The sequence below is a fragment of the Eublepharis macularius genome, chromosome 19 (assembly GCF_028583425.1).
Source record: "Eublepharis macularius isolate TG4126 chromosome 19, MPM_Emac_v1.0, whole genome shotgun sequence".
NCBI lineage: Eukaryota > Metazoa > Chordata > Lepidosauria > Squamata > Eublepharidae > Eublepharis > Eublepharis macularius.
This window is the reverse complement of record NC_072808.1, coordinates 7236615-7259899: the sequence shown is the minus strand read 5'-3', so window position 1 is coordinate 7259899 and position 23285 is coordinate 7236615. Positions and strand designations below refer to the sequence as shown.

Here is a 23285-nt window from a genome sequence, read left to right as displayed (position 1 = left end):
AATACACCGGCCCCCACACACCACCCAGAGGCCACTTCTGGATTCAGTCATTGCTCTGGTTATACTTCTGAGGGCAGGCAATTCTGGTGCATCTTTGAATGATCATCTCACAGCTGCACATACACACAGGCCGGGCGGGAGGCGGCGAAGGGCAGCCCACTTCATTGCAAAACAATATTTGAAGCTGAAGGGAACCCTCACACGCTAGCTCTTCCCTGATGACACACTGCAGCGTCTCGGACCACAGTGTGGGAATTGTGGCAACGGACATTAAAGTGGGCCAGGCACAGGTCAAGCTGAGCTAGAGAGTCCTGCTTCCAGCAGCCAGGTGCTTCTCTAAGCTCAGGAGAAGGGGAAGAACTGCTACTGCTTGCTGCACCAGGTGGAGGCACAATTCCCACCTAGGGTCTAAAGTGTGCGCTGCCCAGCATCAGCCGTTCACCAAAAATAAAATGTCGAACCGGTAAGTGAGGGGCAGGGAGGAAGTACATGTTATACTCTAAAGTGTGAGTTGCTTTGAGGTCCTTATGTTTGAAAGGTAGGATATAAATCAAATAATGTACAGAAACTTTTTTTTTGAGCGGTCATGATTTAGAATCAGGTTTAGTCAACCAAACATTAAGGTAGCTGTTTCATTGCTTCTTCTTGTTTGGGATACTCAAAGAACTATTTTTAAATAAACAGAACGGGAATTTTTATATTAAAAAAGCTTTCACATGGGCCATCCAGACTTCCCAGGCTAAGGTCACTAGCAGCACAATCCTAACAGAGTTACTCCAGTCTAAGCCCATTGAAATCAATGGCCTTAGACTGGCCTAACTCTGCTTAGGATTGCGCTACTAGTTTTTGGACCTGCTGGCCTCTGGATGGGTGCTTTCTTTTCCCTTTCTGGGAATGAATGGAGTAAAGGTTGCACGTGGGAATATCTGGGGAGAGGGTATGTCAGAGCTGAGCTGTGAAGTGCCGGAACTGAAGGGGGTGGGTGGGAAGCAAAGCAAGCACGATTATTTCGGTATCCTCCAAACAGCTCGCGCACAAAAAAAAAAGGAACAGACACCACACTATCATGGTAAAAAGATACAAGTTTATAACATCTTATAAAAACTACAGTTTAAAAGTGATCCTGACCCTTGGGTACACCCCTGCCCCCAAGTCCCTCCCCCGTAGCAAAATAAGTGAATCAAAGGATGGGACGGGGAGGAAAGGAAAAACAACAAGTAAGCCATTGGAACTTCGATATTAGGCTGAAACAACACAGTCAAATTTCATGGTTTCTCTTTTCAATCAGAAGTGCTACGATTCTTCTCCCTCTTGCTATCAATGGAAAAACTGTGTTATCGATAAGCACGAACTGCACCACCTCTTCTTACTCCAAATTCATTCTTAAAATCAGGGCCAACGATACATCCAGTGTGCAATTCACTGGGCAAGTCTCATGTCATGCAGCAGGAGAGAGTGCGCTTGAGTTCTAAGGCGTTCCGAGCCCTGTCCACGGACAGACGTCTACCCGCCTCCCATGGAGGAAAACAAAGAAGGCAGTGCAGATTGTACCAAACGCTTCCCCAAATGTACATTAATGCTTAACTGCGGCCAGATTACAACCAAGAACTTTGCAGTGCCCTCAAGGAACACCTCAGGCAAAGGTACACACACCACCATACAGCACTAACCTTTCTTCAACGTCCAGGAAGGAAAGACACAGGCTGTATGTCGATGCAAGTATGAGTCTTACACGGGCCATCTTAGAAGAGATATCCCTCCCTTCTCGTTTGGAAAGGAATACCTCTTCCTAAGGCAATGCTTGCAAACCAGGACTCGCAGAACTCAAAAGTTTCCAAGTCACCGCTTTGCAATCCTGTTCTTTCCAACAGTCACACCAGCTGTAGCCTGCTGGCGCTCAGGAGCATTTCATACGGCAGCCTGCCTCGCCTTTTATTTTCCACAGGAAGCCTACAATTCCCATCCTACTGAACCCTTGTCACTTTGCAACCGTACATCGCCTCGTTGGGCCACTCTGAACTGCCAAGATGTATTTTAAAAAGGTTCTTTTGGGGCTGCTTCCACACACGTTGGATAATCCACTTTCAATACTCTTTAGTGAACATTTGGAGCTGCTTTTCCATGTGTGGAACTAAAAATCCCACTTCCAAAGGATTGCGAAAGTGCATTATTCAACGTGTGTGGAAATGGCCTTGGTCTTATCCAGTGGCAGATAAGAGAAAGTCAGATCTTGCCTTCGCTAACAATTTTTTTTAAAAAACACAATCACCCGTGAAGAGAATCTCTGTTTCACTAAAAATGGGGACCAATTTCTAACCCATAATAAACCCTGTTCCAGGAAGCAGTCGATTTACTGGAAGGTTTGTGTAAGGGTTTTTTTTGCGTGTTAGTGTATTATTTGCAAAAACAAGAAACGGTGACATGCTTCGACTGCATTTCCTATCACCGACCTCACGGGGACCAAGCGCCAGTGTGCACAGACTGGCCGACGTGTATGGTGAAGCTGCACCCGGACTGTTCCATTGGGGCAGGGGAGAAGAAAAGCTGCACGTTTAACGCTCCTCCATTAACTTCTTGCCTTACTAGAAACATCAGGGAGACGTTCAGACTGCACCCTTCTTCCCTGACATGGTAGTGCTCTCTTTAAGACATCCCCTTCCCAGGGAGGCATGCCGCCCTGCAACTGTTAAGTGACACAGTTTAGGTGGGTAGCTGTGTTAGCCTGCGGCGGAACAGTAGGATTTAAGTGCCGTAGCGCCTGAGCGATCAACCACTTCTTCACGTACAGAAGGGTGCTCTGACTCTTGAAAGGTTACACTCTGAAGATCTTGTTGGGCTCTTAAGGCGCCACTGAACTCAAATCCTGCTGTAAGTGACACAGTCTAAGAATAGCCTTAACTTGGATTGTTTTATCATGTTAGAGGAACTCTTGGAAGCTCTGGTACACAGCCCCTAAAGCACAAGGGGACTCTTCCCCCCACCCCCAGAATTTCCCCCAAAGCATTTTTGGTCCTAAGCATTCGCAAGGTTTGTAAGCCCTCCATGAGCATCCTTACAGGGTTCTTGAGAAATACAATGGATGTATTTACAGAAGAGACAGTCCTGCTCTGGACACACTTCACCTGAACCAAACTATGCATGCTGCGGTATGGCGATGAGCCACAAGACTGGCTGAGTGCCATCCGTACCAGGAAGATGGTTGCACAGAACACAGAAGCCCCATCCTCCCCACCCAGCTCCACCAACAGCATCTAGGAAGCCTGTCTGCCCACTCCCCCCTCGACACCCCTGATGCGTGCCAGCTACTTTCTGAGAAAAGCCCCGACAGCTAAGATCACACGTGTCGGCATCTGAAGCGTGGCGATTTCTATGCCTTTGACCCTAAAAGCAGCACGTGCCTGCTTACAGAGCGATGCACTTAGTACACTCTGCAGCCACTTGCCTTGACCAAAAGCAGTTTTTCCTTTTGTCAGGCTTGGTGGCTGAAAAACCACAAATAAGGAATGCCAAAACAGCTGCACGCGTAACAGCTTAGCAACGCCATGTTTGACTAGCCTCCAAATGAACTGACTATACTCTTGCAGGCGAGCCTCAAAACACTGTATTGCACTTATGGGTCACTGCTCTGGTAAGGGAAGGGAGCGAATAGCAAAAGGCAGCCGCCCCCCGCTAACGATCTGGGTTTCTAACCTGATGAACGTACGTCACAGCTTCTCATTTCAATAATCGCCAAGATTAATGCCAGCATCAACACGGCCGTGCCTAGCATATGATAAAGGCCTCCTCTGCTCCGAATCTAATTTAAAATGCTGCCACAGACAACTGAGGCATAGAACAAGTTTCCTCTTTTCCCCCTTATGTTTTTTTTAACAAGCATTTTCTAATCAACATAATCCTGTACTTCCTTTTGGAGAAAGCAGTCACTAGAAATTATAAAGAAGAAAAAAAACCGATTGATAATTTTTTTCTTTCTTTTTTTTTTTAAAGGCATGACAAGTTGCTTTTTTGCTAGTCCAATCCAACATAGCAACAAGCTGCTATTATGCAGCGTCGGACAATCAAATACATTAATAGGTGATGCAGCCAATTTTAGTGAAAACGAGGCTTCCCGTTTTACTTCACCTACGTCAATAAGAGATGCGTGCGCACGCATTTGTATGAAACAACAATGGCTTTCCCAACTCTGCAGCACACACACAAAAAGGATTTTAAAACTCTTCAGTGTCTGCTTGGGCAGGTTACAATGGCAACAGCCAACAGGGTTTGGAAACAACTTCGGCACAACACAAATCTCAGGCCAAGGCAGCAAGACATCCCAGTGGCTCTTCATGAGGAGCGCAGAAGAAACGGTGGTGGAAACTGGATGCAACTTTCAAGTTCCTTATAGCTCCTTCTGTAACACCAGTAACCGTTGCGCCAGAGCAATGAATAATACCCTGTGCATAGCACACTCCACCGCACCGCCCAGCACTTTGCTACTGGTGTTTTGCTCCAGCCAACGTTAAGAACAACTATGGAGTCAAAAAGGAAAAGTTTGCCTAGGGAGACAAGTATTTAGAAAAAAAGATCAAGAATGTGATACTAGGTATGATTTCTGCATGATACTTTTTTCAGCGCAGCTTCTGGAGTATAGCAACGGTGGATCATGTACCTGGAGGAAAGCTGCTTGATCAGAAGTGTCCTACCTCTATTTACAAACATCCTCAAGTCACTTGGGCTGATATTTAAGCCTCTCTCTGCAATGGGACTTCATTTGGGGTGGGGGGAGGAATTTCAGGCCTCCACTTATGTAGTGGGTTTACAAAAGTTTCATAAGTCTCAAACACCTGAGGACCCCCAGTGGAGGCCTGCAAAACTGTGTGAGAATTCAGGTTAAGGGGGAGAAGGGAAGGGGTGGGAAGCTCTGCTTTAATCATACACTAGGATTCCAGGCGCAGGTTTCACATTGACAGAGTCCCAGTACGGGCATTGCCTCTCTGCCTATCCATCCCCATGACAACCTGAACCAAAAGCAGGCATGACGAGACCTCGGTTTCTCGAAGCAAAGTAGAGACAGCAGCACTGGCCGGAATGGTTTTTTTAAAAAAATCAGGCTAAATTTTTGGCAAAATTCTTTTCTGTGCAGCCTGCAAACGCCTGGGCAGCTGAGAGCGTCCAGGGACCTCTGCTTTCTCTCTGAGGACAGCTTCCTCAAGACGATGGCTTTCAGCACCAAGGCAGCCGAATCTCATTTAATGGCACCGAAAGGCACACTGGGCCCGATTCGCAGACATCTATCGTTTATATAGAAGACCTACGTTCTTTCCCCCCACGGAACCCCAAGAGAACGCTGATCCTCCAACGCACGCAGAAAGTTCTTGGTTCCACCCGCCAAATCATGGATGGGCAAAGATTAGTGATCCTGGATTGCCACCAGCTCAAAATCTAGGCTTTGAGAGGACCCAAGTTCTGCACAAAGAAACATTTCAGTGGGGCGGACCCTGAATGCAAGGGAGTGGGATAGGAGCCAATTTCCCGCAAAGGGACTGCAGCTCCTCCCCCACCTGGGAGTAACCAGATGTTCAGGCATCTGGATGTAGCCAGTATCTCATTGACTATGCTAGCGGTACCTCCTGAATGGTGGACTTTACAACAGCTGGCAACATAGGGTACCTCTTCTCCAGCCCTTGTATTTTTGAAACCTGAGGGATAAAGGAAAGCTTAGAATCACAAACCCAGATACTACAGGAACATTTTTTTTTAAAAGAAAAAGCTCTGTTGACCTTATGGCAATGCTCTGATGGCACAGACTCCTGTGAATCCAGGTTTCAAAAATCTTCTGCCGCCGTCTCTTAAATCCATTGCTTGTGTGTCACGTTCTGGTTAGGCTTGCCTCTAATTTTTTTTTAAAAAAAGAAAATCAATTACTCTGTTCTTCTCCCATTTTTGCATGCCCAGAGGTTCAGCAAGTGGGCAGACAGGTCAATCAGAAGCTCTAAAACACCGTCATTCTGGACCTGCACGAGAGGTCTTGCAGTTCTCTCAAAGACTTTCCACGAGGCAAATGGCGATAACTTTCCCCACGAGAGAGCGAGCGAAAGAGAGAGACTCTCCCCTCCCACAAGAAACGCCCCAAACACAAAAGTTCATCCACAACTGCAAGAGGCAGTTCATCCTCAACTTATTTACAGCGTCCAAGCCTAGCTTAAAAGTCTGTGCCCTGCCTCAGCTCTTCCCCTTTTCACAAGGGGGTATGCCCAGTAGGCAAATGCAAGCACAAAAGAATCTCCCCCCTCCCCCCCAAAACAAAAAGACCACAGAGAATTCCATTGGCTTTCCAGCTTCTTCTAAATTCATCTCTCCGGGCCCACCCCTAGAGCAGCAGCTGAGAGTCGGACGCTTTGCTTGGGCAGCCTTGGCACATTCGTTTGTGTCTCAGCAGCCGATCTGTCCTGGAGAAGCTCTGAAAAGCAGAAGAGAGAGAAAGCTCAGGAAGAGAAAGTCAGTGGACGCAAGGGAGGCCACGCAGTCCTACAGGAAGAGACCTAGTCCTAGGCAGGCTGATGTTACCATCGTGTAAGTGTGGTCTATTTTATTGGACCATGGTTCAGTCCTAGCCTCTGTACTAGAAGCCCTCTGTCAAATAACAGGCTGGTGAGCCCAAAGCAATCTGCAAAATTCACCCCTCACCCCAGTTTATTTATTAATTATTTTATTAATTAGGCTTCTAGCCAGCCCCCTGCCCCCAAGCAGGCTCAGAGCGGGTTACAGCCACCCTCGCCCCTTACATCTTTTCTTTCAAGCTCCTTTGATACAATGATCTTGAGCAGCAAATAAGGAGTCTTTATTTCTTTAAGGAAAGTATGGTGGAGAGATACTTGGCCACAGCCAACAGAGTCTTTGGGTCTCTGTCCACCAACAGATAGGGGACTATATTATCTTTTAATACAGTGGAAGGAAATTTAGTTAAAATAGGGGCAATCCGTAAGTCACAATAAAATTTATAATGGCGTTCCAAAATGTGTAATGGCCTACAAGACGAACAAGGACGCGAACACATCCCAAAACAGAGGTGAAACGAGGAGGCATAAACAAACCTGCAGGCAGCGTTCGCACTGGTATGGCTTCTCCCCGCTATGCACACGTTTGTGGCGCTCCAAGTGGTATTTCTGAATGAAGCGCATGTCACAAACATCACATTCAAATGGCTTCTCACCTGGAAAACACGCAAGGAAACAGACGCCTTGGGAGCAGAACGGAGCTTCAAGGCTTATTCTCGGCAACTCTACGCTCCGAAGGACGCAACAAATCCAGAAATGTCTCCAATGGAAGCCCCGATGATGCGAGGGGGAGTTGTGCAATTGCCTGCACCATTTGCACCCGTATCGGCAGCCTCAAGCAGAAGATGCTCCTGGTGGAGGGCTGCCTTCTCACAAACTCCACACCCACCCCAAACAGCAGCACCTATGCTTTCAGCATCCTTCTCCTCACAGGACAGTGGACTTCCTGTCCCAGAAATCACATCCATCAGAGCCCACATGAGCAAGGAGTACAGGCTCTCCTGCAACCTTCTCCAAGGAAGAGGCTGCTGCTCCGTGCCGAAGGATGCAGCTCTTGCGAGAGAGGTCCCTTTCTCCCTTTCGTCCGCCTGGAGCTAGAGAGCAAATGCTCCATTACCTCTGCTCCATTACGCAGACATGAACTATGCCTAACCAAGTCCTCAGCCGTTGCTAAACGCACTGGACTTGGCTCCCTGCCACGCCCGTCCACTTACCGGTGTGGATGAGGATGTGCCTCTTGAGGTGGTAGCTGCTCCGGAAGGCACCGTAGCAGTGCTCGCAAATAAAGTTCTTGGGGATCCGAAGCTGGAAGGACCCGTTCTGTTCTATCACCACCACCTGAAATCACAGCGCTCTCGGTCATCTTCTTGGCCAGTGCATCAACACCCCCACGGCCACAACTTCTGGCCTGCCGAATCTCCCCTCCGCCTGTGTGTTTCGAAAGCTTGCGGCTGCTACTGGTGCTCTGGTCCCAGTGCCACATTTTCTACACGTGCATGCCTCCCCTCAGAACCACATGCTCCGGGGTGGGGGGTAGAAATCCAGGCTGCACAGTTTACCTCCTGCAGTTCAAATCATATCCAGCCTTGATTTTCACTCTAAAGCAGCCTAGTTTAAAACGCAAGCCGTGGCCGAGAAATGTAAGGAGGTTCAAAGGAACCACTCCTTGACAAAGCCTCTTTCGTGGTTATATTGATCGTTGTACAGAGAGAACTGAGGTCGCTGGGAAGTTGCTATCACGGAGCTCAATGTATAGAAAGCTATGAACAGACTGGGCTAGGCAACCAAGGGGAGACAGCTTTGCGCCCTTTGGGGATCGAGTGCGAGTGAACGGACACTCAACAGGCAAGTTGCATTAAAAAAAATATATGAATAATGGCCAGGATCCAAGTTTAGACTCGTGCTTTCAAACCAGACACGTCCTGTGCCGAAAATGGCTTCTGATGCGTTTCAGTTTTCATAGGAGAAGGGAGAAAATGCCACTCAACACTAGCAAATCTATCATGGAACGTCTCACGTTTCTTTTTCTTTATGCAACAGGTTAGCCAGAATCCAAAGCTGGCCTGAGAAACCTTACTCTGCTTCAGCCCAGGGCTGCCTGCTGAGACTGGTATTCTGCCTCTAGGAACCGGATTTTCTTAGCCAGACCCCCTATGAACAACTGGTGATACATCAGAGAAGACTCTGAAATCTCTCCCCCACCCTGCTACTAACACCCAGAGCCACATGTTTGCTGCTCAGCTCTACAGGAAAGCAGAAGGCGTTGCAGAACGTGGTTCGGGGCACAGAATTCAGCCTGAAAAAAACCTATTTAATTATAAACTGACAAGCTTCTAGCCTTTACGACCAGGAAGACAATGCTGGGAAGTGTGGGGCTGACATGTCAGAAACCAGAGAGATGTGTAGGATTTCCAGCGGTGAAGGAGGGTGCATTGGCGCCCTCTCTGTCATTCTATGCAATGACCAGCAACAGAAATGAGCAACTGTGGTTAATCTGCACAGCCACAAGATCTCAGGATTTAACTTTTCTGAGCACAGAATATGGATCAAAATACAAACCAAAGACTGCAGTCCTAGGACACCTAACAAAATCAAATTAAGGATACAAAAAGGAATAAGAAATTTAAGAAGGAAAAGGACCTTCTTGGATGTGAACTGTGATACTTACTTGATTTTGGACGCATCGGTTGATTGAAAATGTGTGACTTGGGGTACTAACTGTATGAATATATGAGTCCGTTTGTAGCTAAAATGACACTTTTGCACCTTGCACTTTATAGTTAATAATTTAAAAAATAATATGAGTATAAATTGGTAACTGTATTATTGTTAATTTGATTTTGTCAGGTCTCCTAGGACTGCGGTCTTTGGTTTGTATTTTGATATCTGGGGACCTCCCCTAGGTTTTGTTTGCAGAATATAGATCGCCTGGGTGCATAAGTTTGTTTTTAAAGGACACAGCCCTTTGCTGTTCACAGTGCTGGACTTGGTCGTTATGAAGAGGGCAAGATGGATTAACTGCCTCTCCCAGAAAGAAAACTAAACGCAGCGCACTTTGCTCATGCCCTGTTCAAAGGCTATCCCCACTGAATTCGGGATCCAGCTCCGAAGAACACCACCAGTTCTTGCACGTCACCAGGAAGGCTATTTCACATGTCTTGTACTTTAAAAATTCTTTTCTCCCTGCTAAGAGCCTAGAGTGCTACCTATCACAAAAGGCGCACAGGGCACCTTCCCACCATTCCACCCCAACGACCCTCCAAATTAAGTTAGGCAGTGTGACTGGCCCAAGACCACCCATCAAACTTCAGGTCTGAACAGGGATTTAAAACCATGTCTCCCCAATCGAAATCCCGGCACCTACACCACAGGGGCTTTCTTTAAAAATATGTTAGGATGGGCTTAGGCGAAACACGGTTTAGCATTGCGCTTTGAGCTTCCTACAGTACCCTTCTCTGGCTCCAATTTGAAGATGCAGTTTCAGGATGCTTTACAATCAGGACATGTTTGTTGCAGGCACGTTAATGCTTGGATACATCAATTCACCACAAGGAAATTTCTTAAGGCAGCAGTTGTGCAACACCCCCAGTAAGGCAGCATCTCGGTCTTTCCCCTCCTGCACTTCCAAGTTAGCACCAATGCGTGGAATGGATGTTCCAAATTTTCCTGTTCTTCAGTGGAAGCTTTTGATTTGGAAAAAGGTATTTTAAAGCAACGAACCTGGGGGACACTCAATTACTTCTGTCCAATAAAGGAGAATGCATATCACTCTGAGTAACAGCCAGTTCTAAGTGACAGTGGCACCCTTCTTGCCCTGCAAGAAAGTGCACCATATGATGGCTACACAGGGGCAGGAAGATGGTTCTGGCTAGGGTGTACTATAGAAGATTACCTGCCTTTTTAAGGGACTTTTTAGGTGGAGACCCTTCTGTTGTCTCTTCTTCCTTCCGGCTGCGAGATTTCTCACTCTCTTTGCGGTGACCCTTTGGAGAGAGAAAGCAGGACAGCGTGTCACACCAATGCCAGTAATGTAACCCCTAGCCCTACATGCCGTGTTCCCTGTCCTGGCTCCTTCTGCTTTATCACCCCACTGGCACAAGGAGAAGAGGGCACCTAGGAGCAGATAAGCTGTAAATGGGCTGCCCCATACCAACATATCTGGTGCACCCCCTCTCTCTCCGTTCTCCACCTGCTTGGAGCTTTGCTTCGGCATCATCTTCTTGCTGGCAACAGTTGGCACGAGACAAACCCCAGAGAGACCCTCGCAGGCCAGAAGACTTGCCTAGGGAGAGACAAATACAAAGTGAGGAAGGTGGAAGCTGAGTGTGACAGGAGATAGTAAGTCGACATGAGAATGGGACCGTTCTTTCTAAGCTGTGGGATGCAATCTGATTTGTGACCCCTTCTCCAACAAAGGTTCTGCAAGGAGTTGAGGGTGGTGGTAGAAATCCCTTTCCTACCGCCAAAACCTCCCCCCTCCAGGATTCTGTACACTCTCAGAAGCTTCTGTCAGCCAATTTTCCCACCTGCCTGCAGCCTCTTCCCTCTTTATTCTCAATTGCTGCCGATGTTCTGTGGCCACTGCAGCACGCTCAGTATGCCCCAGGCTGTTTTCTCTAGGTTTTTCTTCTTTCTTTGGGGTAATTTATAAAGTCATTTTTATGCCCTGAGGAGTCCTCCTCCCATCTACGTAAAAAGCTCTGTCTCTGGGCCGCCTGGCTTTGCAACTTGTATAATTGGCACAAGCCACCCACTTTAGTTTTGAAACAGATGACAGAACACCAGCACCTAATAGTGAGCAGGCCTCACCATCAGGTCCAGCAAAGTGCAGTTAATTTATCAGTTTTCTCAGAACAGAAAACATAAACCAACTTCATACAAACACTTTGTTTCTGTGCTGGTGCTCAGAGACCATGATATATGTTGTTCAAACATTTTCAACCTGCTTTTCTCCCCCCCTGCAAAAAGGGGACCCAAAGAGGTATAAATGCCCCAAACAGATCACAATCAATTCAGCCATGCCAATAAGTCTAGAATTGTTTCTAGTCAGCTTGCATATTTGTGCCTTAAAAATAAAAGGAGACAGCTTTTGTAGAACTTCACCCACTGGAGGCAAGTCTTGTGTACCACTCACACACACACACACACACAGAGGAGAATGAGGTAACAAAGCCCTGAGCTTCCAGAATAGGTTGGATTGCAAGTCCAGCTGTATATTCTAATTTGTTTCAGAACTGAACGTTCCTTTGCATTGAAAAAGAACTGCAAGCAAACGCCTGTCCAAACAAGAAGCAAAGCTGCATTCCCCCTTCTTAGCCTGCTGTGCTAATTTTCCATTTGCAGAGTGTTTTTAAAGTAAGGGAGCAGCATTCCATTGGCAGTCTGAAGTGGAGCAGTCCGTTCTAACCCCTCTGTGTGTGTAAACCAGGCATCAACCACCGATGACCTTGCAGAAAGCTGTTTCCAAGGCTGCAATAGCACTGGTGAAGATCTTGTGGGTTACAAGTGTACACAGCAATATGCCTAAAGACCTGGAAGGTCACCTCCATACCTTGTTGAGCGGATGGATATTCCACGTGCCTTCTGCAAGCATCCCAAATCTTATGGAAGGGGGGAAGTGAAAAACTAAGCTTCCACAAAGGGGGTAGGGGAGAATTAAAGGTAGGTAAGCTCAGGTTACAGCACTGGTTTTCCTCCTGTGCATCTTAACTCACTTTAAAAACCTGTGCATGGAATGGGCAAGAAAATAACAGATGCTGCATCTCTGGAGTATCACAAGTGTGGCATCTCTCCAGAGGCCTTACCCAGAGTTTGATTTTTCTGACATCAAAGACACTGCCTTTAGAGGCCGTTATCTCACTGCTTCTTCTGAGCATGAACTGTCAAAAAGCACCTAAGGAATGCAATACCGGAAACACTCCTCAAAGGAAAACAAGGAACGTGTCAAGAGATCCGAGGAAGGCTGCAGAACACCTGCCCCTCTGGGCGGGGGGGGGGGGGAGTTGAAGGATGCACATCGTAAATGAGCTTCAACTCCCCAGACCAGTGAGGACACCTCTGCAGTAGGATTGGTGCACATGGTCAGAGGGGCAGGCAGGGGGCTTCCCTGCAAGGAAGTGGCTAGGCCACAGTTTGTGCCAAACAAGGAATAAACATGGACGCAATAAAGGAATCACAGTTGGTATTTAGCGACCTAACATTTTTCAAACAGAAGTTGGAGCCTCGTTCTTGGCCAAGGTAGAAGAGAGTGCAAGGAAAAGATTAATTCATTCTGCCGATCATCCTTAAAAACCTACTGCAAGAACCTTCTGTCTCTTTGGTGCTTTGCTTGTCCTAAGGATATGGGACAGTCTTCAATTAAGATGGGAGAAAAATGGGAGAAAAAAACATCTGGGCTTAGCGGGTACAGCAAGTAAATAAAGTCAACCCTGGAACAGATTCATTCAAATATATCTAAAATGTCCTTACACCTGCAAAGCCTTTAAGGGTTTTAATCCTTTCCTTATTCCTAAAAATATAGTTGGTAATGGGGCCCCTTTTGTTGGTTGTTAGGGGGAGGACAAGGATACAAATATTACAATTAATTAAACAAAATGCAAGCCCAGATAGCTTCCTTGACCTCTGAAAGGTTACAAAGCATTATAAGGTAGGGAAACCACGCACAAAGCCATCTATAATTGACTGGGCTCCAACAGGTCGCATCTGTCCTACAAGGTGATTTTGTCTAGATTCTGCTATGTTATACTGCACCATGCCAGTGTCCTAACAAAAGCTGGAGGAACAGGGGAGAGAAAGAGAGCCTTAGCATTCTCCTGTGAGCAGCTTCTGCAAAGATGGGAGCGCTTTCCACCTCCCGTTGGCCTCTACTCTGAACGTGAAACAGAGCTGCTAGGCTCAACATAGAGACAAGAATGGCAAGATGGTACCATCTGCCGTTTCTGTAGCCAGTTAGAAGAGGGAAGCAAGTCATTTCTTCTGGCCATCGAGAGCGAAACTGTTCATGTTACACACAGAACAGGTCTTCGCTGAGGGCTCTTTGCAGCCACCTCCTGTAATGAAGAATTCCTGTTGGACAGGATGGGAGAACCAGGGCCTGTTACCTGAGCCATCGCGTTAGTCTGACAGTCCTCAATACGTAGATTACGGCCAAGTCCTTACGCTTTCTCTCTCGCCCACGAAAGAATTTTACGACTACAAAGATTTTTCAGTAAATCGTTTCTGCGCCGGTCCCGTCCAATACCTTCCACTTTGTAGACATCTTTCTGGAGTCGGAGAACCCAGAACGGCGCACAGCAAGCCCCCCCAGCACCGTTAAAAGCCGGGGAAAGCTGCAGACTGCGCCGCTGTTGTGGACGAGTCACACCAAACCTAACTCCTCCGGCTGGATGGCCCCCTCTGGAGAAAAGAATGCCAAGGTCCTTCTGGCAGGGCTGTTACAGTATCACCGTGTTTCTTCCTCTAGTTTGAACCTGCAGATTAAGAAAGGTTTGTTGACCCACCTGCCTGGAAATAGAGTGAAATGCCTGTTGATCAGGATGTCAAAGAACCTTCCAAGACAGGACAAAAGACACAACAGTACAACGACATGCGGAATTTTCCTGCACTAACTTTCATAGTTACAGCACAACATAACATGCTTTTTGACTTTTAACCCTACAAAGGAAAACGCCAATCTGCAGCAAAACAGTTAACGTATAGAAAAAAATACTTGATGCACGACTACTGAAAACCCAGTGTAACTATGTAAACTGGTATGTTAGTGACCAAACAGTTAACACTTCAACTCTGCAAACTCAGGAGTAAGATGAATACCAGCGACACAAAGAATTATAAATTTGCATAGTATGAATGACTGAAATGTTATGTGCAGAAATCCCCCCCAGCCTCACAAAGCATGGATTGTGTTCCTCAGCTGTCTCATACATTTTAATCCCACCACTCCTTCAAGGGCCTCAGGGCAGTTCTCGCCTCCTTCATTTTATCCTTACAACAACCCTGTGAGGTAAGCCATACTGAGTGTTATGTGACTGGATCTGGTGGGAGGGGGGGAGTCACCCAGCAAGCTTCGCAGCAGAGTGGGGATTTGAACCATAATCTCCCAAGATCTCAGAGCGGAACTACAAGTGACAAAAGGCACAGGTTGGACACTTGTCAGCTCCCCTCAAGTTTTGATGGGAAATGTAGGCGTCCTGGTCTTGCAGCTTGGCTCTCCGACTGCTGTCCAACGGACTTTTCAACTGTCACTTATCCAACATTCCGCCAAGCGGCCTACATTTCCCATCAAAACTTGAGGGAAGCTGACAAGGGTCCAACCTGTGCCTTTTGTCACTTGTAGTTCCGCTCTCATTCTGACGGTCTAGTCACTATGCCCACACTGGTTCACGTTTCTAGGGAAGCACACTTGAGGTCCAGTGATTTCTGTGCATTTGCTTAAACGCAGCAGTTTGAGGGAATAAACTACATACACCAGGCACTCAACTAGCACCTGTCGTCAGACACCCAAAGCAATACAGTCATCGCAAGGGCCAGCCGGGGTAGCCTTGTTAGCTTGCTGCAGCGATACAACTCAAACAAAAGGCTATCTCAGTTATGTCCAAAACAGACTCTAAGAGAAAACTGACAGTAATGATACGTAGATCTATAAATATTAATATAAATGTTTAGTTTCAAACCACCCAGTATTCTTAAAGTTTAAGAGCCCAGAGGTGCTCAAGAGGTAAACCAATACAAAAGTTCAAGCAGTTAATCAAAATTACAATAGTTACATTAATAACCCTTAATAAAATATCATACACAGTTGATACAATTGTTTCCAGCAAATGTCCCAAGGAAGTCCAAGATAAGTATATAATCAATATGTATTTATTTTCCTTTTTCAAAAATGCTCAATGGACTCCGGATTGTCCCAAGCTTTGCAATTCCAGTGCAGAATAAAGATGGCCTTCACCAAATTCACAATATCATCATGCTGTTTTACAGAATTAGCAAACCAAACACTCCCTCCTCACCTGCCCAAAGGAGTGGACAATTTAACATGCAAAGTTATCAAGATGTTGATTCAAGCAAATGCTGTCAAAGGTACTTACCCCTTCTGATGCATTTGGTAACGAAGACTGAAAGGGTTCAGAAAGGATTTCTTGAAACAAGAGAGCTTTCAGTAGGGATTTGATGGAAAAGAGGTTGTTTCAAGCAGGTGTCACTCCAAGGGGGAGCAAGAACAATCACACAGGGGGATCTCTCAGTGCACTTTCCCCCCATAACCAGGACCCTATGTTCCTTCTTATGATGTTCACTTGGCTTCCATGAACATATAAAACTAGCTTCTTCTAAGACAAACCACTGGTCTATCGAAGCCAGTCTTTTTTACTCGGACTGGTAGTGGCTCTCGAGAGTATCAAAATCTGAATCTTTCCAATCAACGACTACCGGATCCTTTTTGCTGATGATGCTAAGGACTGAACCTCACACCTTCTGCATGCAAAAAAAGATGCTCTGTTGCTGAGCCACAGCGCTGGCCCCATCATGTTCAGTCCAATACAAAAAGGCCCTTCTGCCTAACAATTTGGTATTGTGTGAAGCAAGCCTAAACTTGACAGCCTACACCTTCTACAAAGGGGTGTGTGTGTATGTATGTGTGTGGAATCCAGGAAAGGTGTTGCTTGTCTTTTTTGTACCTGAGCACCAACCACACTCATTTCCCTCAATGTTACAAATATGATTGTACTAATCTCATACTGCGTAATCTGCCTTGAATCTCACTGAGAAAGGCGGACTACTTAAATATATCTAGAGAAAGCTCATCTGAACTAGCACATCCTTAACAGAGATCTGAATCCCCATTCTGCCATGTAAACTCACTAGGTGGCTCAAGCCTGTCACTCTGTTTCTCAGTCTGATACACCCACAGGGTTGTTGTTGTGAGGCCAAAATGGACGAAGGGAAGAACAACGGTGCTTTGGGTCTCCAACAGAGTCCAAAAACAGGGCATAAATATCTAAATAAATATAGATTCAGAGGAATTAGTAATATTAGTCTGTAGTTCCAAAACTCCATTAGCATCTTTAAGACTAACCAACGTTATTTTATTTATTTATTTTTATTTATTCAATTTATATACCGCCCTTTTGAGAACCACAGTTCTCTTCGTCAGACACAAGATCTGACGAAGAGAAGCTGTGGTTCTCGAAAGCTTGCACTGCAATAAAGTTGGTTAGTCTTAAAGGTGCTACTGGACTCTTTACTAAATAAATATAGATGTCAGAGTCTCATGTATGTGTTTAGAAAAGGAATGGCGGAAAAGGAAAGAAAAAAAATGGCAACTCTTAAGCAGGGAACTCAGTGCATAACTTAAAAAAAAAAGCAAAGAGTCCAGTAGCACCTTTAAGACTAACCCACTTTATTGTAGCATGAGCTTTCGAGAGCCACAGCTCTCATCAGATGCATCTGACGAAGAGAGCTGTGGCTTTCGAAAGCTTATGCTACAATTAAGCGGGTTAGTCTTAAAGGTGCAACTGGACTCTTTACTATGATGCATCTGACGAAGAGAGCTGCGGTTCTGGAAAGCTTATGCTACAGTAAAGTTGGTTAGTCTTAAAGGTGCTACTGGACTCTTTGCTACTTTGCTACTACATACTAACACGGCTTTTTAAAAAAGGCACTAATGCAAAAATAAAATAAAATGCAACCTGCGCCCACGGGGGAGGAAGCAGCAGCAGCAGAACTCGCCTGGCCAGAAGAACCGCGGGGAGGCGGCCAGCGCGCAGCACCGAACCGGCAAGGGGAAGGTCGTGCGCTAGAACAGGTGCCGGGGCCGGGAGCAGCCAAGCAACGCCGCTCCCGTGACCCAGCTGGGCGCGACGAGAACGCGCCATCGTCCCCCGCTTCACCGCGCGCGCGCCCGAGAGCGGGGGGGGCGGGCGGCGGGAGCGCGCGCGCGCGGTTCTTCCCTCTTTCCCCTCACGGACTCCCGTACCTGACTCCGCTCGCCGTCGCTCCGCGCTCCCCTTCACCTCGGAGAGGGAAGGGAGGAAGGACGCGCTCGCCCGCCGCCACCGCCGAAGCCTCCCGGCCCCTGCAGCTACCGTCGCCACCGCCCCGGAAGCGGAAACGTAGGAGCCCCGGTCCCCACCTGCAATCGCTTCCGCTCTTCGGCCACCCGTGTGCGTGCGCAGGCTGGGAGAAGGCTCTGCGTTCCCAGCGCCGCCATCTTGGTACAGGGCAAGAAGAGGGAAAGGGGTTACGTTACCAAGGTGACCAGGCCTAGAAATTTTCGCACAGGCCGAGGCCCCCTGCTGTCTTAGCAGGGTATAGCCCCTCCATTTTAAAAGTCTGCTGCACACAGGTAAAACAGAAGTCCAGAGGCAGCTTAAACGAATAAAGCTCATATGGAAATAAATGTTTTTAGTCTTTAAGGTGCCTGGTGGACTTTTGTTTTAGTGTGTGTGTTATGTGCAGCTGTCAAGTTGCCTACGACCTATGGCGACTCCATGAAGAAAAGGCCTCCAAAATGTCCTGTCATTAACAGACTTGATCAGATCCTGCAAGCTGGAGAACGTCACTTCTTTTATTGAGTCCAGCCATCTCGTTTTAGGTCTTCCTCTTTTCCTACTGCCTTCTAGGGTTGCCAGCTCCAGGTTGGGAAATTCCTGGAGATTTTGGGAGTGATGCCCGGAGAGGGCAGGGTTTAAGGAGGCAAGGGACATCAGCAGGGTATAATGCCATTCAATCCATATTCCAGAGTAGCCATATTTTCCAGGGGAACTGATCTCTATGGCCTGGAGATCAGTTGTGATTCAGAGAGATCTCCAGCCACCACCTGGAGGCTGGCAACCCTACCTTCCACTTTTCCTAGCATGATTGACTTTTCCAGATAATCTTGTCTTCTCATGATGGGACCAAAGTATGATAGCCTCAGTTTTGTCATTTCAGCTTCTAGGAAGGATTCAGGCTTGATTTGATCTAGTAGCCACTTATTTGTCTTTTTGCTGTCCATGGTATCAACAGAATTCTCCTCCAGCACCACATACCAAATGAATCAATGGTCTTACTGTCAGCTTTCTTCACTGTCCGACCTTCACACCCATACATAGTAATGGAGAATAATATAGTAGTATTTACAATATACTGAAGAACTACACAGAGGAGATGGATGAAAATGGCTACCTGTCTTCAATGACATGTACAGGAATCTGTGGTAATGGATAGCACATTCTGAATGTTGTTTCACATCGTCCTTGAACGCTTTTGCGGGAATAAAATTTTTGGTACAAGATTACCTCTCTGGAATTATTTCCACACAAATAGAAAACTAGCACAGCAGGGGGGACTGCTTCTGTTCTTCCTCTCTCTGCTCTGATTGTCTGCCTGCAGGGAAAAGAACATCTGAGATCCTCCTCCACTTACAGTCTGACATGTTGCAATCCTTTCTACCTCCTCAATCATCTTTTTTTCTTGCATTTGTACATCTGACCACTTTACGGCTGCAGAAATGTGGTTGCATTATTTACAGGACTCACTGCCTCATAATAAAGGCTATTGTTTAATTTATACAATTAGATTTGTTACAGGTCTAGATGAGGTATGATACTGGAGTTCGGTCCTTCTAAGTACCTTTACCTTTAAGTGTAAATGAATGGGGACAGACTGGACTGTGGAAAGCACTTTGCATATGCTCAGTGGCACTTTAAAAAATAATCACTTTGTAAATTCCAGGGCTGAACTTGATTCTAATTAAATGACACAAATAACAAAGAATTAATTAATTGAGGCTATTTATGGTCTGCCTTTCTCACTGAGACACAAGGCAGATTACACAGCAAAGGTCAATACAATCAACAGCTGGTACATTCGGTAAGTAACAGAGAAAACACTTGTACAGGCAGCTGTTGATCTCACCCACGTGCAAGGTGGCACCTGTAGGAGACCCTGTTCAGATAAGCGAAGCTGCCATGAGGAGACATTGGAAGAGAGGCAGTCCCTTGGGTATGGCAGAGCAAGGCCATAAAGAGCCTTGTCTGTGATAGCTAGTACCTTCCACTGAGCATAACTGATTGGTAGTTAATTAATCAATTATCAGTCACGAAAAACCAATATATGAATCTATTCAATGCTGTCGCTCAGGACCAACTGGACGTATCATAAAATGGCAACCAGAAAGCAGTAACAAATGGGAAAATTTTCTCCAGCCCAGTTGGTGACCCTAGCAGAGGATGTAGGACTGTGTGGAGAATGTAGGGTTGTTGCTAAATGACCAAGAAAAACAAAACTGGGCCTGACTGGCTGTTTTGATCTCTGAAAGATAGCAAGTAAAGCTTTGCATCTACTTATTAATGATGTAAGCCTGATGGCTACCTGCTAAGGTTTGTCTATCAAAGTATTACTGGGTTGACTGAAAAGTTTGGGAGCCTAAACAGAAAGGTGAGTAGGAACTGGACTACTTATTCACAGGTAAGTCAGTAGGTAGGGAACAGCTCCAGTTTGTTTCATGTTGTGTAGATCAGCTGGAGATAGGAGGAGGGTACAGTCCTTTTGAGTGGTTCTGTCAACTGTCTCACACATAGTGCTACTGATAGGGGAACCACATTTCTTGTATAGTTTTCTCAGGAAGGGAAGCTTCAAGATGCATCCTAGAGAAGTTTCAGGGTAGAGTAAAAAATGTCAGGGGAACCACTCTCCCTCCCAGTATGTCACATATATATTATGTGACCAATAATATCATCCTATGGGCAGGCTTAGAGATGTATGTAGCAAGTTTTCCCAACAGTTGCAAAAACAGGATGCCATGCCAAGAACATTAATTAGGCTGTCCTACAGACGAGAAGTCAAATCTGACCAGCTGTCCTGGAAGCTGTTTAAGAAACTATGTTAATATCTCTGTATGTGTTGAAAATTGAAATCGGTTTTAATTCTTGTGTCCCTGGAGGTGAGATTAGGAAACGCCCCAGGTAATGTGTCTGTATCTGCTCGGGGAAATATCCCTGCCTGTTGAACTTTGAGGAAGGAGGAATGCTATGTCGTTGCAAACTGGGTAACCGTCATCTTTATGGCTTTGCAAACTAGATAAGGTTCGAGGACATGTTGTACTATTGTGGGCCATTCGGTGCTTTCTTCCAAAGGTTCAGAAAATAATTGCACAATTCTCAATTTCATTATTTCTTAAAGTAGTGTGTTCCATTAGAAGACTATCGGGGGGGGGGTTCTTAACAAGAAGACAGAGTTCCCTGAAACAGCAGTTATACTGGGACCCTGAGCAAAAAGTGTAGGCGGGGGCCTGAGAATCGCTGCCACCTCCCACCGCTATCACTGCTGGGGCCAAGCAGGAGTTGTTCTTGCTCTATGCAAGGTGAGGAGGAGCCATTGCTGCTCGCTGAAGCCAGCTGCCCAGGCCTCAGGTAGGGCAGGAGCAACTGGGAGCAGGAGCCTGATTTTCTTCTTCTTGCCCCCCCTTCCTTTGAGGGTGATGGCTGGTGGGTGGTCAGGGCCACCCCCCAAGCCAGGGCAGCTGCCCCTGTTGTCTATTGGTTAAGATCACCCTACCTTGAAATAGATCTCCTGTCTCTCAATGTCTTTGGTATCCCTGCTTGCTCCAAGGAGCTCAAGATGGTTTATGTGGTTCTCCCCTTTTGTCCTTGCACAAGTCCTATGAGGTAGGTTAGACTGACAGAGAATAGCTGCCTCAGTGTCACCCAGCAGACTTTGTGGCTGGATAGAACCTGGGGCTCTAGTTCAGCACTCTTAACTACTACACAAAACTGGGGCTCTCTTCTTTGCAAGACAGGGTTATGTTCTAGATAACCCTCTTGGGCCCAAACTTCATAAGATATTGGGGGGGTCTATGAACAGATCTCCTGATGTATCATTGAAGTTTTAAAAAGATGTGGGAGAACAGCTTTGGATCAGGAAAAGGTTGCCAATATGCCTGAGGAAAAATGCCTTGCCCCTTTATTTATTTATTTCAATTTACTTTGCTTATACCCTGCCTTTCTCCCCAAAGGGAACTCAAAGCAGCTCACATCATTCTCCGCTCCCCTATTCCTCATAGCAACCCTGTGAGGTAGGATAGGCTGAGAGTGTATGATTGGTCAAAGGTCGCCCAACAAGCTTCCATGGCCAAGCAGTGATTTGAACATGGTATCTAGATAGGGTAGCCTTGACCAGAGCCAGGTAGGGTTGACCGCTCCAGGATGAGAAATACCTGGAGATTTGGGGGGTGGAGCTGGGAAAGGGTGAGGTCTGGGGAGGCTCGGAGGGGTATAATGCCATAGAGTTCACCCTTCTTAGCAGCCATTTTCTCCAGGGGAGCTGTGGCTTGGAGGTCAGTTGTAATTCTGGGAGATCTCCAGCCACCACCTGGAGGCTGGCAACCCAAGAGCCAGGGCCTTTTCGGCCCTGGCACCAACCTGATGGAACTCTCTGTCTGTGAAAACTAGGGCCCAGTGAGATTTATTATCCTTCCACCAGATTGTAAGACGGAGATGTTCCGCCAGGCATATGGTTGAGGCTGGGGCAGAGGTGAGCTCCTTCGCCAGTTTCCTGTTGAGGGGTTGGGGAAATCATAATTCCCCCTCTCCCAGTTCTCTGCCAACTCACTTAATGCTGTATACCATCTTCTGCCCCCGCCCCCCATGGGGTGTACTAGGTTGGGTTTGGCGATATGGGCTGCTGTGTAGAGTTGCTACCTTCTTGTACTGAATCTTATGTTTTAATGTGTTTTAATGTAGTTTTATGACATGATGTTATCCGCTCTGAGCCTGCTTGTGGGGAGAGTGGACTATAAATTTAATAAATAAATATTTGCATTTCTGCTTTAACAAAAGTTGGACGGTGGCCTTTTCAACATAATTACCAGGAGGTTTGGGAAGTCTGACATTTCCCTTCCCTGCTCCATTTTGAATATTATTTCAGGGGCCTTATGGTTTTGCTTTGGATATTTTGAGAGTTTTAAAAATTCTCATTCCCCCCTTGTTTGCAGAATGTGTGTTCTAGCCATCCCGCACTGGGGTACTGCTAATGCATTTGAGAAAAGGTCACCGGAGGTCAGCTTTCCACAACCGATAAAAAACTCAATTATTCAAGAGGGTTTTTTACTCGGATAGGAGGACTACACAGTAAGGAAGTGGTCTCAAAGACATGCATGAGTAAAGAAATAGGGACCATAGACTTTATTACAATGTACTATCTGTTGTTTGAAGTATGATCCTACTGGGTAATTCTGTGTTGTTTAATATGTCCGTCGCAGAATTTCTTATACTCTGTTTCAACATTTCTTCAACTCTGTATTGGATTTCTGCTGGCTTTAAATCGTTGCAAATTTGCATTATATAACCTGTTACATTATTTACTGAAAGGCCCTTGAAATTGACTGTACTAATTCACGCTATGTAAATCGAATTTGAGTCTCAGTGAGGAATAAACAAATAAGTAAGTCTGTTCCCTCTTAAAGTCAATAAATGACGGGGAATGGGACACCCAACTTGACAACTTCTGTATCTTTAACAGCAGCTCGATCTGCAGAAATCAACAGGTAAAGCTTTTCACGGGACATGAAGATAAGCTACTGTTGACAGAGGAAGCCGCTGTTAAGGAGCGAAGGTCAATAAAAACATTGGCACTCCTAGCCCTGCAGCTGTCCAATCATGCTAAGTCAAACCTGGTGCTGCTTCTAGGAGGTACAATCACGTGCTTTGGGGTGGGGGTGGGAGATCTAGGAGAGTTCTTAATGTGATGCTTCAAGGCTGAAAAAATAAA

At 46.3% G+C, this 23285-nt stretch overlaps 1 protein-coding gene across 3 annotated transcripts; it reads right to left on the bottom strand.

Moving 5' to 3' along the window:
* Positions 1 to 1071: 1071 nt before the first annotated feature.
* Positions 1072 to 17619, bottom strand: ZNF740 (zinc finger protein 740). Of its 3 annotated transcripts, none has more exons than XM_055003468.1 (7): positions 17512 to 17619; positions 13640 to 14008; positions 10690 to 10821; positions 10436 to 10522; positions 7754 to 7877; positions 7077 to 7195; positions 1072 to 6442 (listed from the first exon to the last, which is right to left on the bottom strand). In XM_055003468.1, the coding sequence occupies exons 2-7, from the start codon at positions 13646 to 13648 to the stop codon at positions 6353 to 6355; spliced, it is 561 nt and encodes a 186-aa protein (XP_054859443.1). In that variant the 5' UTR covers positions 13649 to 14008; positions 17512 to 17619; the 3' UTR covers positions 1072 to 6352. The 3 variants fall into 3 exon arrangements, with proteins under 3 accessions (XP_054859443.1, XP_054859444.1, XP_054859445.1); XM_055003469.1 differs by having other exon boundaries at positions 10729 to 10821; XM_055003470.1 differs by lacking the exon at positions 10690 to 10821.
* Between the last annotated feature and the right edge of the window lie 5666 nt (positions 17620 to 23285).

Excerpts from the sequence above, each read along its gene's own strand:
- ZNF740 (XM_055003468.1), bottom strand. Across the intron at positions 10,523-10,689 it reads GGGGTGCACCAGATATGTTG|GGTCACCGCAAAGAGAGTGA; the intron begins GTATGGGGCAGC and ends CTCTCTCCAAAG. Across the intron at positions 7,196-7,753 it reads GCACATCCTCATCCACACCG|GTGAGAAGCCATTTGAATGT; the intron begins GTAAGTGGACGG and ends CGTGTTTTCCAG.